At 29.7% G+C, this 16,762-nt stretch overlaps 1 protein-coding gene across 2 annotated transcripts; it reads right to left on the bottom strand.

Moving 5' to 3' along the window:
- Positions 1–5,693: 5,693 nt before the first annotated feature.
- On the bottom strand, positions 5,694–9,879 carry LOC122632504 (homeobox protein OTX1-like). Of its 2 annotated transcripts, XM_043819340.1 has the most exons (5): positions 9,763–9,829; positions 9,587–9,682; positions 8,461–8,595; positions 7,247–7,572; positions 5,694–6,928 (listed from the first exon to the last, which is right to left on the bottom strand). In XM_043819340.1, the coding sequence occupies exons 2-5, from the start codon at positions 9,668–9,670 to the stop codon at positions 6,643–6,645; spliced, it is 831 nt and encodes a 276-aa protein (XP_043675275.1). In that variant the 5' UTR covers positions 9,671–9,682; positions 9,763–9,829; the 3' UTR covers positions 5,694–6,642. The 2 variants fall into 2 exon arrangements, with proteins under 2 accessions (XP_043675275.1, XP_043675276.1); XM_043819341.1 differs by having other exon boundaries at positions 5,696–6,928; positions 9,593–9,879.
- Between the last annotated feature and the right edge of the window lie 6,883 nt (positions 9,880–16,762).

Here is a 16,762-nt window from a genome sequence, read left to right on the forward strand (position 1 = left end):
TGTAATATTGATAATTGGATGAGTAATAAGAAAAAGATAAAGCACTGCAGGAGTTTGGCATTTCGACGTTTTTGCTATTGGATTGGTAAATGTACAGTTGTGTCCTTCACCAATCCCATTGCTGGATACACACGCGAGTTTTCAACTTCGAAAAGGAAGAACAGGATTCGATTCGACTCTCTTGTACATTCATACACTATACTACGTACCCGCGCGCGCATATACCACGCAAGCGTATCAATGCTCTGACATTGATGAGAGCGTTCGGTCATGAATTCGATATGATGTGCTTATATAGTCTTGAAACGAAACAAATCTGACGTGGAGAAAATAAATCAATTGATGATCTTGGTATCTTGATATTAAAAGTAGAATCAGAATTATTTTTAAATTGAAAATAGAATATAGTCCCTTTTTGTTTTCTTAGATATTTTCCAAATTATTGATATAAATTCCCTCGTCTTTATAGGATATATTAATAGTTATAGGATATATTGCTAATATTATAGGATAATTAATAGTTATTCCAATCTAAATACACTTAACCAGAACCATTGTGTTGCCTTTATTTCGCTTTAACTTTCTTTTGCAGTTTTTTGTATTTTGTACACGATGTCGTTGTATCCATGCTTCGGTATAACTTGTATCGATATGCGTCAATTTACTTGATGCAAAGTACGTAGAATGGGGTAAAAACTTTGTTCAATTGAAATATTTCCGTTATTTGTAAAAATATGCAAAAATGTTATATATAAAACTTGAATGATATACAGGAGGACATAATATGATGCAATAATTTTTACGTAGATGGAGATATAGAACAAATTTCAAGATCATCTTTTTAATAGAATGCTATATTTTTTATATTGTGTGATAGCCACTGTTGTAACAATTTCAGCATGCTAGCATTAAAGGTTATTTTAGATTACTAAAGATCATAAAACAATTATTATTACTTTTGAATTGAAAAATTGTGATTTTTACATCACCATATTGATTCTAACAAATGTTTACTTTTATGTAAATGGTTTTATCGCAAGAGGAAGGTTCTAATAATACATTGCAACGTAAACATTATGGCAATTTAGGACATTTCGTGGAATATCGGTAGTCATTATCAATTGATTGCTGTGACAAATAGCATTGTAATTGAAATGAATTTTATTTAATGAACTTTACCTACATTGATGGATAGCACATAGAGAAACAGAGATCAGTTTGTTGTCTAGACTTAACCCTATTAGATTTCTTTTTCTTAGAAGCATTCAAAAATGTTATCTAACAAAAAATATCAATTATGATGGAAAATATGAGAGAATGAATTACTGTAGTATATGCTGAAATAAGTTTCAAGATAATAAAACATTCTCATAATCCACCAAAAGAATTACAACTTTGTGTCAACACAAATGGTCAATGTTTCGAATATCTTTTGTAATGTGAAAAAAATTATTTCTCTATCACATTTAACTTTAAATGACCTTTAATCTTAACATGCTGAAATACAATAGTGGCTATTACATAGCAATACAAAAAATATAGCATCCCATTAAAAGAAAAAGATGATTGAAATCTTCTCTACGTTTACATCTACGTAAAAAATATTTACATCACATTCATATTATTTTCCTTCATATTATTTAAGTTGTATATGTAATACATCTCCATATTATTATGGATAATGGAAATATTGTAGGCAGACAAAGTTTTCGTACCATCATCTTTGTTGTTCAAGCTTATATATTACTCGCATCAAAACAATTTAATAAGTTAAACAGAACTCACTGACGTGCTTTCTATTTGATTCCTACAGAATACAATTATAGCAAAGAGAAACACTAATTATTATTGTTGATCTTTAATAAATTAATAAGAATAATATAACATAGGAAATATATTCTGTATTACATGAATTTGATTAATGTAAAATTTTTTTTGATTATGTTCTTCCAAATTTTAAAGCCTTTAATGTTTTTTTAAATGAATTGAAAAATTTTATATAATAGTCATATTCCAAGATTTTCAGTTTCTTAAAATTTCAGTTTTCTTTTTCATAAAAAGATTTGTGACTTTGTGTTTATATTGCTTTTAATCAAGATTGCCGCAAACAAGGAAGGAAGAAAGTAGTTGCGATATCATAATAGTCACTTCTGTGATTTTTTTTTTTTTTATTTCATTGACAAAATTATTCCCTATACTTTATACTTATCTATTTTTTATATCTATACTTGTCTTATATGACTTCTGAATATATTAGTTGTTTTCTCAGGAATTTCTGTTGACAGTTTTTGTGTTTATGTTTTTTGTCATTTTGATACGTTTGTGTTCTATAAAACATTTATTTATTTTCGCTTAACTTCTCAATCATAAGATAAAAAAATACAATTTTGACTTGAAATTATTACTGTTTATTTTATAAAAATCAAATGAACATAATTAATTGTTGAAAAACATTATTTTCATTGCTGATATCTTTCCCTTTTTCTAGATTAAAATCCTTAGTACATGATGAAGCAGTTTTGTAATAAATCAAGTAATTCTTTTGTAAATATCAATGTTTGTTTCTTCTGCGAATATTTTGTTTAATGTTTTTTTTCTATCTCTCCTATTTACTATATTTATTTGTAATGTTACCAAACATCAAATAAAATCGTTTTATAAGCTCTCTCTTTAGAAAAATAATCCTAATTCTTATACCTTCCATAAAAACTATTTACACTATTATCATGATCATGCACGTATATTACTGTTATTAATTTTCATTTATTATAATTATCATCACATTTATGTTACATTTGCTATTATAAATAAGGACTCTTCCTTAACAACCGAAGGCTTTGCTACAAATGATGACATATTGAATCATAAAATTGTCTTCTGAAAAAAATATTTTGATAAATGTATTATTTTTAAAATGAGCTACAGAATATATAGTTTTTTTGATATTTATCGGTATAAAACAGATACTTAGTTGTATTTAATTATAATTTTATCCGCTACTTATAATTACTTGCATATCGGTAGGAAATAATGATTACAGTTATATTGATTATATATGTGTACACAAACACACAATATACATAATATATTACATTTTATTAAATTACGATATTAATATCATATATCAATATATTATGAATATTATCGTTATTGTTATTAATATTATTATTATTATTATTACAAGTATTATTTTTAAAATAAATATTTAACTATTAAAATTAAAAATGAAAATAAAAAACTTCTTTTTTTTAAATATGCATTTAAAATATAATTTATAATAATTTTTATTTTATTTTATATTGATTAAAATAAATTATTTTTGTATGGTATTAAAACTGATAAAAATCAAAATAAACCTCAAAAGAAGGAAACAAAAATGTAAAAAATTTGGAAATAAATTTCCTTCCGAGATAAAAAGATTAAATGAACATCTATATGTTTAAATGTAAAATCAAATGTAAAATAAAATTTCCAGTATTGTCCAATTTTAAAAAATAAAGCATTACGAAAATGTTTTGTGAAAAAAACAGATAAATACTAAATCCTAAATATACTATTTTAAAGGTCCAAAGCTTCGTAAAATGATAATATTTTGCTTTATTTCAATTATTCACCTGTTTATTTATTTTCAATTATTCACCCGTCGAACACTTCTAGTAAACTACAAAGATTTATTAAAATTAAAATTTTTAAGTTCGCAAATTATTCTTACAAATAAAGGCGCATTGGATGGATTTAAAAATTTTTTTTATCATATCCAGAGTTAAGTTTGAAAAATTCATTTTATTCCACAAATTTTGTTTTATTTTTCCATGTAGACTTTACCTTATTTTGCTTGTATTACTGCATTTATGATGTATTCTGTATAATATAATACGTAAAAGGAAAGTATACAATTACATTTTATTAGTTTTAAATGTCAATATAATATAATACTTTAATTATTAATAGTTTCTTTTGTAATATTAAAATCATTCCACCATTGTTGCTTTAACGATAGTATATTATTATATTTTTATATTTCTAACTATTAATATCTATGGATAACAATACCTTATTTATATTACAATTTTTGTTCCGAAAAAAATAAATATTATACAGCTAGTAATTATTTAAGTTTTTGTTAAATAAATCGATAATAGAATACAGCGAATGACATTGCTTTTTTTTATGAGCATTTAAGTTTTTTCATGAGTAAAATAAAATTAAAGAACTGTAATGATGTTTGAGTGATCAATATTATTGTTATATATATATACATATGTGTATTATATATATTATTGTTATATATATACATATATGAGCGCATGCATATACACGCGCGCGCGCACACACACACACACACATTCATAAATTTAATTTTCCTCAAAATTCGAAATACATAAATTTAATAAATTTAATAAATTTCACAGAGTTAAATGAAATAACTATAATTTTAATTGCATTAAGTTCGTTACAAATACATTATACACAAGTATATAATTATTTGTTTGATATGCGTTCTATTTCTCTACTTAATGTGTTTAATGTATATTACATATATATATATATATATATATATATATTCTTATTCCATGTTTTTATAATTGTAGTTTACGAGTATAGAGAATATCTCTTGATAGCACGGAATTATTAATAAAAAAGAGGAATAAAAATATATTAAAATGTTATTCTGTAATATTTTATATTATAAAATAATATTAAATAGTATATATATAATATACCGTATGAATTACTTAAGATTTAAAGAGAAAATAGATATATTATTTTTTATGATATTCAAAAGTTTCTAAATAAGAAAACTTATTTAATCTTTTTTTTTATATAAGAGTTGTAATGTATATCAAAACAAATTAGAAATATTTCAAATTTGTAATTATATAGTTTAATTGGAAACTGAAATATCGCCTTTCGAAATTGGAAATACTGAAAATTTATTTAGGACATTACTTATTAAAGATATTAAATTGTTCTTATTTTTATATTATAATAGCATTTTTTATTTATCAAGAATTGTCTGGTTTATAGTTTTTTATCTTATAACATATATTGAAAAATGAAATATAACATGAAGAAAAACTACGTATTTAGATATGAATACAATGATATAATCTATATGACGATAATATTACAATTTTGTTTAAAAGTTTATTGAAATTGTAATTTAGATTAAATTTTATATAACACACATTACATTACAATTAAATAAAAAAAGCTTTTAGCCTTTTTAGCCGAAATACAATATCAATTTGAATTCTTGATAAATAACAAATACAATTACAACGTAAAATTGATAACCATTGAATATTTATAACAAGTAATACAGTAAATAGGTTTGTAACATTTATAAAATTTGAAAGATAAAGTTTTTTTTCACGTTCATCGCAATAGCACATATGTACTTTATAGCATTTATGTCGGCAAAATCAAATTCGATTTAAAGTAATATCAATGACTTTTATACTTTGGAAAATATGATTTTCAAAAGATTTCTTTCTTTCTATATCAACTCCTTCAAATCAATTATATTCTCCAAAAATCTATTATTATCATCAAAAGTTTCATCATCAACCAAAATATTCTTGCCTGTAATTTTAAGTGATTCATCTAGATACTATTCAATACTATATATAATATTAATTATTAATAGCATATATTATAAATATACCATTCAGTACTATATTATATAATATAAAATATTTATCTCAATAAATTTACATTACATTATCATTCGAATTTTATTAGAGATTTTTGAAAAATCGTAAAAAACTATAATAATGAGAGAAAATGAATGTGTACATGACTATGGTTTGTAATGTTAAAAATTCTGTCGTATCTATTGTATTCACAAAAACCAAGATACATCTCACAAATATCAAAGTCTATTTAGAAAATTTCATTAAAATGCGTTAATATTTTGGTATAGGGATCTTCCAACGAATATTACTCGATTCAGGTACTTGTACCAATTTTTATGCATTTAAAAAATTTTATTTTGTTTGTATAAATTATGTCAATGCTCTATCATTGATCAAAATTTGTAAAGTATTCCTGATACTAAATGCAAGGATCTTGCCTTTTCTATTGAAGCACATCCAAGAAACTATCATTTTCAAAATATCAAGAAACTATCAGTATTCAAAAGTCACATCAAATTTGTGAACATGAATAAACAGAGTAGAAATACATGTATTATCTCTTTTTAAATATTCGAGCGATAGTATAAAATTGAAGAAGAAGCTTTCATACAGCTTTTCTAATGTTACATCTTTTGAAACTACACATAGTGTTATGAATAAGAGAAAAATAACAAGTTTCGGGTTTCCCATATTTCGAGATATGAGCTATCACACTTTGTTTATACGTTTTGGTATTTTAATTTATAATGGGAACTTATCTTGAAAAGTGTGCTCACAAACAATGAAATAATAATATACATAGACATGAATATATTGCTCTATGATCGATCATTTGAATATGAATGTTCAATCGAACAACAATCGTATTAATTTCAAGGATTTTTTGCGGAAATGTCTACGTCCTCGAAGTTACGCTGATGATATTGTAAATGTTTGTTATTGTTACGCGGAAAGTCTGTGTGTCTCGCGTACATACATATGAATATCATTAGGTACGATTATCTTAATTATTTCTATTACTACTAAGTCTCGCATCCAACGGCTCATCCACATGTTCGGTATGTCTCAAAGTTTGCTGCGATGTGCTTATCATGTTAAACGGCGTCGTTGTTATTTGAACGTGCCTCGAGGTATGAGGTCCTTTCATCGTTAAATCAATCTCAGCCTCTTGAGGTCTCTCTCTAATACTCTGTTCTATATCCTTTTCCGGAGAACTACTGCAAATCCGTGGTGGAGATCCACATCCGCACTTGACTTTATCGTTCGATTTGTCACAATGCATGGAATAACTGCGAGGTAATATGAATATACAGCAAATGATTTGAAAACACTGAAAAAGGTACGTTTTTTATATTTCAAATGATTCGCAAAACAAGTAACACGTTGATATCCTATTGTTATAATCAAAAGTTTAAAAATAATGTATGAATATGAGTCTTGCCGTTATTTCGAAGGTTTTTACTATACGAGCACGTACCTTAACGTACATTAACATATGTAGATGTGTTGAAGCGAATCTTATACGATAAAAATGTATCTTATTTTATTATCGTCTTAAATTGAATTTATAACAAGATTTTAACATTATTATATATAAAAATGCATACCCATGAGCAGCAGAAAGTAAACGATAGTCTCTGCAAATTGGTACGGTAGCGGCGGCTGCGGCTGCGGCCGCGGCTGCGGCCGCACCGGTTTCGACCAATTTCTCAGCAGAAGAAGAGGAAGAAGAAGAAGAAAGAGAGGGTTCAGATAAGGCCGACGGCGGTGGTGGTGACGAAGCATCTGATCTTTCCATTCCTGTTGCCGGCGGTGGTCTCAAAAGAAGTGGTGTGGCACTACCTAATCCTAAACAACGCATCCTCCATGCATCTTGTAGTAATTGGAGACGAGCCTGTTTTCGCCATTTTGCTCGCCTATTTTGAAACCATACCTTCCAAAAGAAAAAGATCATAATTAATATTATACATTAAATTATCCTGGGCTCAGTATCATGACCACTATGGTCAAGCATATTTTAATAGGAAGTGGAAGGGAAATATTTGTATAAAAAATATTACTTATATTTATTAATAATCTCAAGTTAAATATGATTTATAAGTTTCATGTTGTAGATATAAAAAGGTATGGAAACTTGTAGATACTTAATGGTATCTTAAATGGTATCTAAAGAAGTATAAAAACTTGTAGACACTTAATGGCTTATAACACATTATATTTTTGAGAAATGGAACAGTATTTGCAGATATTGAAATAAAAGGGGAAAAAAAAAAAAAGAAATTTATTACTAAAAGAATTTATCTTAAAAATATATCCTTTCGTCGGTCGTAAAAAACAAATAATACGATACAATGCGTGCTTAGAACATACATTTTTTTGAAGAGATAATGAAAAACGTTGTTAAATTATATAATCCGATTCTTTAAGAAATCGTAATAATGATAGTTTGCTCGAACATAAATAAATACGTGTCCTGCAGATATTATACTTTATTAGAAAAAATGCATAGGCTAACTTATTTCAAACAAGATGAAAGTTGTTAAATGATATTCTGATTGTTACTAATACATTAAAAAAATTTATCTTTATTTTATCAAAAAAGACATCGCAACTTGTATTCACTTGTATTCTATGAAATATCGAAAAAGCGCAAGTTTGAAAAAATCACCGAAACACATCGACCAACATATAAATATCAATCCAAAAAGATATAAATTATAATCGTACAATAAATCCAATAAAATTATTTCGAAGACATAATCTTGAATCGAATCGTGCTTTCCCTTTTCTACCCATAGTTTTCTCAGCAACAGAAACATACCTGAACGCGTGCCTCCGAGAGTGAAATTCGAAGAGCAACTTCTTCCCTTAGGAATACGTCTGGATAATGAGTCTTTTGGAATAGGGATTCCAATTCTTGCAATTGCTGCGGCGTAAATGTTGTCCGATTACGCCTCTAAATGAAAAATACGTAACAAATTCAATATTTAAGTTTCTCTTCGTTCTATTTGAATATCGTGTATACATTTATTTTTAACGTATTTTTTTTAAGTGTAAATACGGATTATAAAGTATTGCTATTCGTTCTCCGTTATAATAATTGGCAATCTGTGAACAATATTCATGTGTACATGCATCTATATCTATAATTATGTAAAATTCTGTATACGAAATAACAGACAAGAAACACATTCTTATGCAGCCAAAAATATAACTTCTTTGTTTGTTTCTACAGAAAAATTTTACTTTCGCTTTTTGCACGAAGACACCAGAACTTTTCACGAATAAATATGTTAACTTCATTAACTGTAAATCAAACCTGTAAATTGTTATGAAAATTTATAATCAATGATTAGAATGTAAGAAAAATCATTAAATAATATGGATACTCTTCTGTGCAACAAATTTTATGTTTTTTTATTATTATTACGACAATTTTAGTATATATCGATCAATGTAATATCGTTATCGTCTATATCATCACATATATTACTTTACAATTTTAGTATTCTCATTATCAATTGTTTGATTATGGAAAAGTACTTACTGGCAACAAGTGTACAAACGAAATATACAGAATACGTATCTGTGTTGAGATATTTTTCACGACAATATAGAAAATGAAAGTTACCAATTTGAGAAGATAAAAAATCACGGTGGAAGTAATTATAATGAACATTCTATAGAGATATGATTCTTTAAAAGATATGTTAAAAATGTTTTTGCTCTTTAATGAAGAAATATCAACGTAGACGATATAAGAATCAATTTTCCACCTAACATAAAGATTTATGAAAGAAATAAGATTCTCTTAAATAGTTTTCTTGTTGTAAGTTTTATTGAGTTTACAATGTGCAGAACTTTAAAAACGTTCGAATGAAATACGTGCCATGAAGAACTAGATGGATTTTACGTGCCGAAAGAAAATAAATAAGATAGAAACGTACACTGACCTGACGACGACGACCGAACATATATTCGGTAAGTAGATCGGCCTGAGGCCCTAAGGGTGAGAGATAAGGACCGGCCATATGGATGAGCACCTGCACCGTGAGCCTTCGTGATCCTTTTCGGGGATTTCAGTCAAGTGTTGTGGACCAATACCAGAAATTACGACACTTACGATTCTTTTTACGACGTGTGTAGAAAGTCCAAGAAAATGAAGAAACCGACGAACGAGGATTGGTTTGGTTTCGCTCGTAATGGAGGTGGTAGGAAAACTGCCCGTAAAGCTTGTGAGTTCGCGAGCAACAACGAGAAGCGACTGTTTCCTACCCTCGTTTGCGGGGGTGTTGCGAGAACGGGCCGCGTTCCCTATTGGCTGCGCAGTTCTGGGGCGTTACCGACGTTGCACGAGGATGCACACACCCCTTCCTGCAGTTATGGAAAGTCCACTAAATCGTAATGCGCGCACCATTCTTTCTCCCTTTGCATCTCTACCCTCCTCTTCCCTCCCCGCCTAGTAACTCGTCCTCCTTTTTCCACCCTTCTTGTCCTCTCCTCTTTCTCCTCTACCTCCTCTTTCTTCTCTTATTTCTGCATCCTCTTTCCACTTTTTCTCTCTTTTTCTTTCTCTCTCATACGCGCTCATTTAGGCCTCCTCTGTCCTTCTTTACTCTATTATCCTTTGCTTTTTTCTTTCTTTTCCCGATACTATGCTTTTTCCCGATCTGTAAAAATTCAGTTCGATCACTCATTCAAGAATGCTTTTACTTCGAGCTCACAGCAAGCAATCGATAATCAAAATCGATGTCGTATGGCGATCTCCTTTTTCTTTCTTTAAACAGATAGTCTCTCTTCGTAGTACTCTTTTGATCGTACATTGACCTAACAAACGTAACGTACTATTGAATACTCTTGAATATGAATCATTTTATTTTTCATGTTATTATTGATTGGAGATTTCTTATGTTATTATCGATATCGTATGTTTGCTTATAGGTACAATTTTTTTCTTTGATTATATATAGTAAGAACTTATACATTTACTTCTTAACATGTGTTATTCTTTTAGCTTCTTACAACATTACTATATGTTTTTCAGGATGACAAAGTATATTCTGGGAAATATCTATTTTTTACGTTATATATAGAGGGTTGCGTAAGAATTTGTTGAGGGTTTGGTACATTGAAATATGTACTGTTTTAATCGATCCATACATAATCTAAAATTGTTAGAAATGAAGAGAAATGATAACTCAATAAGTTTGAATTTACTTCGTGATTTTAAGTCAATGTTACTTCGAAAGTTTTCTACATTTATCTAAATGTTCTTTGTTACCACATAATGAAGTGCATCCTAAATAATAATATAAAGTGATGTAATTGAAAAGATATTTCGACTATTGAATAAGCATATTCTCAAACTTACCGATAACACTTCTTCAATGTTTCAGAAATGCTATGTTAAAGTTAAATTATATTTTTAAAAAATGGAAAAATTTCTCCATGTTTCATTTTAACGCGTTACCCGATATAATATCTATATATCCAATAGTATATCCGATATAATTCTGTATTAGAAGTAAAGAAAATTTGAAAAACACATCCATATAAACCTATATAAGTATATTTTAACAATTTCGAGTATTTTGGAAAGATCGAATGAATTTGGTTGTTACCGCAGATCTATATTCGTCGAAACAAAAAATTCATGTGAGACGAAGAACATGATCGAGAAATTCTGTTTGGTAACGTACATTGGTGCAGAGACGTAACCTCTTTCCACGTTATTAATCTTCGATTTCTACGAGGTAGTCTTGATTATTTAGAAATGCGTCAGTCGATAAATGGAAATAAAGAGAGAAACTTAGTGTTTGGGCGTGGCAACAGAGATTAAAACGAGCAGAGGAAAGCACCACACCACCTTATCCGTCGTGGTTATTGCGAGAAAAGTGGGGGAGATAGAGAGAGACGACGACGATGCGAGCAAAGGGTAAATTAATAAAAGACCGAGGGGTGTCTCGTAGAGGCGGATCCTGGGCGGTGGCATTGTGCCCAATGAATAACGCTCTTCATCTCGTTATCTACATTCAGTCTGCATAACAATGCGATTCAAAATCCACTCTGCGTCAATGCGAGCTCTACTAACGTCGTCCGAGTATAACCCACGTAATTAATCAGCTTCTCTTTTCGTGTCTTTCTTTAAAGAAGAACGCTTTTCTACTATGTATGTATAAGTACATATATGTATATATATGTATAATATAAGTACTATACGTATAACATTAATATACCACTTTTTCTTTTCTAGTCGTTTAACGTTATCGTCATCAATACCTAAATTTCATCGATCGTTCTTTTCGATACTATTTTTGTAAAATTATGTGTCTTCATAATAACAAAGTATAAAAACATTAATGTAAATAAAATTAATAGATAAAAAAAGATTTGATTCTATCGGGTTTAATAAAAGATAGATAATAAATAGATACGGACGATACTAGATATTATATTTTTTTAACAGTTTCATATAACAGTGCATATTTCGCACGTACAAACTTATAAATCGATTTAGGGACTTTTCAAAATTTCAATACGAGTCGAATAAATTCAAAGTTTTCCTGAACAACGAGTATAGTGAATATATGCGCCAACATATTATATATAACGCAGTCTGTAGTCCACAGATGTGAAGTTATTTTTCTAAATGACGCATTTGTTTTGAGCGGGTAAAAGGGAAGAGCAGAAAGAGAAAGAGAGAGGGAGGAGGATGGGGAGAGTTTAAAAAAAGACGACAGAAAAAGGAAGAAACGAAAAAAAAGAAAAGTTCGGAGAAGCCGAGGCTAGAAAGCACAGATTCCGATGCTCGCTGGCCGTGCAGCACATCAGACAGAGGCACATAGCCCGAAGCCATGTAATTCATTACTAAAGCAATCTCACCCTGGCACCCTTCTGGTCTCCACTCTGCCACCAGTCTTCCTCCGCCCCTGACCCATCAGCCACCCGCGCGCTGCGTTATAATATAAAAAAAGAAGATGGCGAGACGGAGAAAGAAGGTGGAGGAGGAGAAGGAGAAAAAGAGAGTACTGAATAGAATAGCATTCTGACAACAAAACAAAATGGAACACAAAGTCGTGTTTTCATAATTAAAAAGATTGCGCGCGCTTCTTTCTCTACATCCCTCTTCCTCCAAATCTTCTTTTCCCCTTTCACAATGCTCTTATCTTTTATGATTCCTACTACCTATTTACTCTACCCATCAAACATTGAAATTCATCATATTTCTTTTTTATAAATGAAGATACCACACATATATATTTTATATTTATATCTATACATTTTCACGTAGCCAACACATATTCAATGTTACATTTTATTCCTCTTACCCCTGTAAAATATAGTTCGCCTAAAGTCGTGTTATTATCGTCTATAATCATATTATTATTATATTATTATATATTATATTATTATTATTTTGTGTTTTATATATATATAATAATTATTATTATTTTATTGTTATTAGTTCTTTACTCGATCCTCGAACAGACGCAACCTTCTATTGTGGAATAAATCCTTCTTAAGACTCTTTTCCTATCTCCTCTCGCTAATCGAGGCAAGCATCCTCTTCCTTTTTTGTTTTTCTTTTCGGAAATTATTTTCTTTTCAACATTCATCATTTCTATTTCTTACCGTACACTTATCATTATTATTTTCGACTATACACTCATTATTACTACTTTCTATCACACATTTCATGTTATTATTTTCAATCGTCAACTTTTAAAAATCGCCAAAAGCAGAATAAAGCAAGTTTTGCAATTAACAAGGTGTTAAAAATTATTTTGCAATAGAATTTTCTGAGACAAGCATTCTTCGAATGAACATCTTTGTAATAACGGCTGTTTTTAAAAGATTTTAATGTCATACACTGTATATTTATATATTATAAAGAGCGAATAAATATATCTGAATGTCATATACCGGGTTTTCTCAATCCCAAGCCATGTATTCGAAATCGTTTTCCGAAGAATGCTTGTCTCAGGATAGAAATGATGAATGTTTCTTAGTCCGTTTTTAAATACGAAGCAATCGATGCGTCACGGACATAAAATGTAAGATAAGATTATCGGCAATACGAGGATATTGAATTAATATTCTATATTCTCTTCAATTGTGTTTGAATAATTTGCAATATCTCCTGCCCTTAAAATTAAAGTACTTTACATTTATAAGAAAACAAATTATTTTTTATTAAATTTTCTCGCAATATTTTGTATCGTCATTTGTACGTATCAATCGTGATAAGAGTAGCTAATTAAAATCCCGTTAATCGACCAGATCCAATTCTAATATGTTTTTGATTAATGACGATCAATAAAAATCGCATTTCGAAAAGGAATATTTCTCTTCCTCTCTTCTTCTACCTCTCTTTCTTTCTTTTTCTCTGTATTGCGTAAATGCGCGCATGTAAGTTGGTACAGACGAAAAGATAGAAACGAACGAAGAGGAGGTTCTGTCTCCAGCTTTTTCGGGAGAAGGGGTTGAAAGGATGGAAAGGTGGCTGCGGGGAAGGAGGATAGTAGAGAGGGAGAGAAAGATAGGGGTAGGCGGAGGGGGTTGAAACAACAGACTATATTATACAATACTATCTGTCGGTCCACAATCGCATACAGCTCTCAGTTCATTGTTTCCCAGTACCTACAGATGTGCGCCGCTTTCCATTGTCGGGCCATAGGCGCATTGCCGGCTGTAGGTGGAGAGAGATGTGGATGCCGCGAGTTTGGTGTGGGAGGGGGTGGGAGATATAGGAGCGCCATGGAAAGGAACATATCAATTCTTTGTCGCATCAGCACTATCCGTCTCTAGTACGGGCTAACGGGTGACAGACGCAAAAAATTCATTGATTCCTTCTTTTTATTAAACAAATAAATCGCCATAAAAGAAAAAGTTATCGTATTTCTTCTTGTTTTCTTAAGCTATCGTAACGGTTTCTAATATACAAGAATTATCTTTATATAAATTGATCGAATGTTGTAAACAATACTTCGGAAATTGTTATTGTATATAGAGAAAATGAGAAACGGTTACATATGTTTATTTTACAATGCGTCGATATTGAATCTTCCTGTTGGTATTCGAAATTGAAATATTTTAATCTTCAAAAATGAATAGCTTTATACCTATTTATATCTGTTTATACATACAATGAAGATAAATCAATACAAAGTTCATTCACGTCGAATCCAGAAAAATATTTCAATGATGAATTTTAAAAAATACAGGTTTTTATGTCTTTCAGGAAAAAAATTTTATTCCAAATTTTGAAGTTGATCAAAATTTATAAGACCATTATTGTTTAATTTTTAAACTGTAGGCAAATTATATTTATTACATATAAATATGATAGGCACTTAAAGATTTTTCTTCGAAAAAATATATTAATATACTGATCTAGTAAAACAGATCGAAGTCAATTGATTCGTTATAAATAAATAATATTAGAATAAATTCATAAAATAAAAAAATGCGATGGTATATAACTAAAAAGTATATAAACGAAAAATTTCATTCGTTGTATTCGAAAGATGATCGAAAGAAGAGGTGTGAGAGGTGTCACCCGGTAGATGAGAGAAATGACTGAAGGAGACAATCACGCAATAAGAGGAAGGGGTTGGTGGTTGGTTTAATGCCAATGGGCGGTTGGGCGGGATTGGTTAGGATAGGCTGGAGTAGGTATTCCGTTTGTGCAATATAGCTACTCACTTGTATCGCCACGACTCCGTCTCTCTGTCTCTGTCTGTCTATTTCTATCTGTCTCTGTTTCTGTATTTCTCTCTCCTTCTCTCTCTCTCTCTCTCTCTCTCTCTCTCTCTTTCTCTGATGTGAACACAGCCTCGGGGTTATTATATACCAACGTATACGTATATGCCTACGTATGTCAAAATTATCTTCCGTCATCCTACTCGAGAAAGGCTTTAGCACATTTCAACATTGTCCATTCGAAAATCGTACATTCAGTGTATATATCTACACGTTGAACTGAATTTTTCTATATTTCTCTATGAAAAAGGTTTGCTATCATCTTCGATTATATTTTATGATATATATAGATTCCTTTCATTGTTGAAATTTCTTATCATTATTTCTATTTCTTAATTTTGCTCTTCTTATTTTTTTTTGACAGAGCTATATTATCGGTCATGTAAATTATAAAGGAAAATTATATCGTCATTATGATTTGATTTATAAAGATAGAAATTCAAATTCGACTTAATGGTAAATTACATCTAATTAATTACGAGAGTTTTCTTAATAATTGAAAACTAATTGTTTTTTTTTGTTTATCTATTTTTTATTCGCCTCCGAGTTGATTTTACATGTATTTACCTATACATATAAATACGATTCTCTTTTTATTTATCTTAATCGATAAATTTAAAATGAAACCGATAATTGTTTAATGACAATTTTCTTTGAACTTTATGGAAAGCAAGAGAATGTAAATTTTCGTTCGTGGATGGTAATTTTCATATCCTAAGAAAGAAATAAATAAAAGTATAGAAAATGTCAAGACATTAGTATTGAAACGACATACATACTGCTACTGCATACTGCTGTTTTTAATTTTAATTTTCCATAGTTTTATATTGTTAATTGACACGCTATATGTTGAGATTAGAACGCTCGATATTCAGTATGTAATTGTTTATAGGCAGAACTCAGCTGAACGTGAATTATTTAACTAAATTTTGTTCTTCATCGTTATTCATTTCTTATTAAAAAATGGGAAGATACTCTTTTCGAATTGAAATTTTCTAACAAAAAGAAGGGTTGTTCCATCGTTATTCCGATACTATTATCAGTTGTGGTATACTGATTTCACAAGCCATTGTCGGTACAATAATTTCGGCTTGATCAAAACGGTTTTCATGAATCAGCTGTTTGAATGCAGTCATAATGGATCGTGGTATACACACTGCTACTGGTGAAAACAAAAGGTATTGTAGCGGGGTTCTGTCCAGTAGATGCACTCCACTGGATCGACCAATGCACCGACTGAAAACGACTACGGATAAGAGGAGGAGATGTAGCAGAAGAAGAAAAAGACGAGGAAAAGGGAGAGAGTGCCCCAGAGAGAGAGAGAGAGAGAGAGAGAGAGAGAGAGAGAGAGAGAGAGAGAG

Source organism: Vespula pensylvanica, chromosome 10 (assembly GCF_014466175.1).
Source record: "Vespula pensylvanica isolate Volc-1 chromosome 10, ASM1446617v1, whole genome shotgun sequence".
Lineage (NCBI taxonomy): Eukaryota > Metazoa > Arthropoda > Insecta > Hymenoptera > Vespidae > Vespula > Vespula pensylvanica.

Coding starts and splice junctions, on each gene's coding strand:
- LOC122632504 (XM_043819340.1), bottom strand. CDS start 9,670: ATGGCCGGTCCTTATCTCTCACCCTTAGGGCCTCAGGCCGATCTACTT. Junction 7,573..8,460: donor TCTCGGAGGCACGCGTTCAG/GTATGTTTCTGT, acceptor TTCTTTTGGAAG/GTATGGTTTCAAAATAGGCG. Junction 6,929..7,246: donor TTACTTTCTGCTGCTCATGG/GTATGCATTTTT, acceptor ATTACCTCGCAG/TTATTCCATGCATTGTGACA.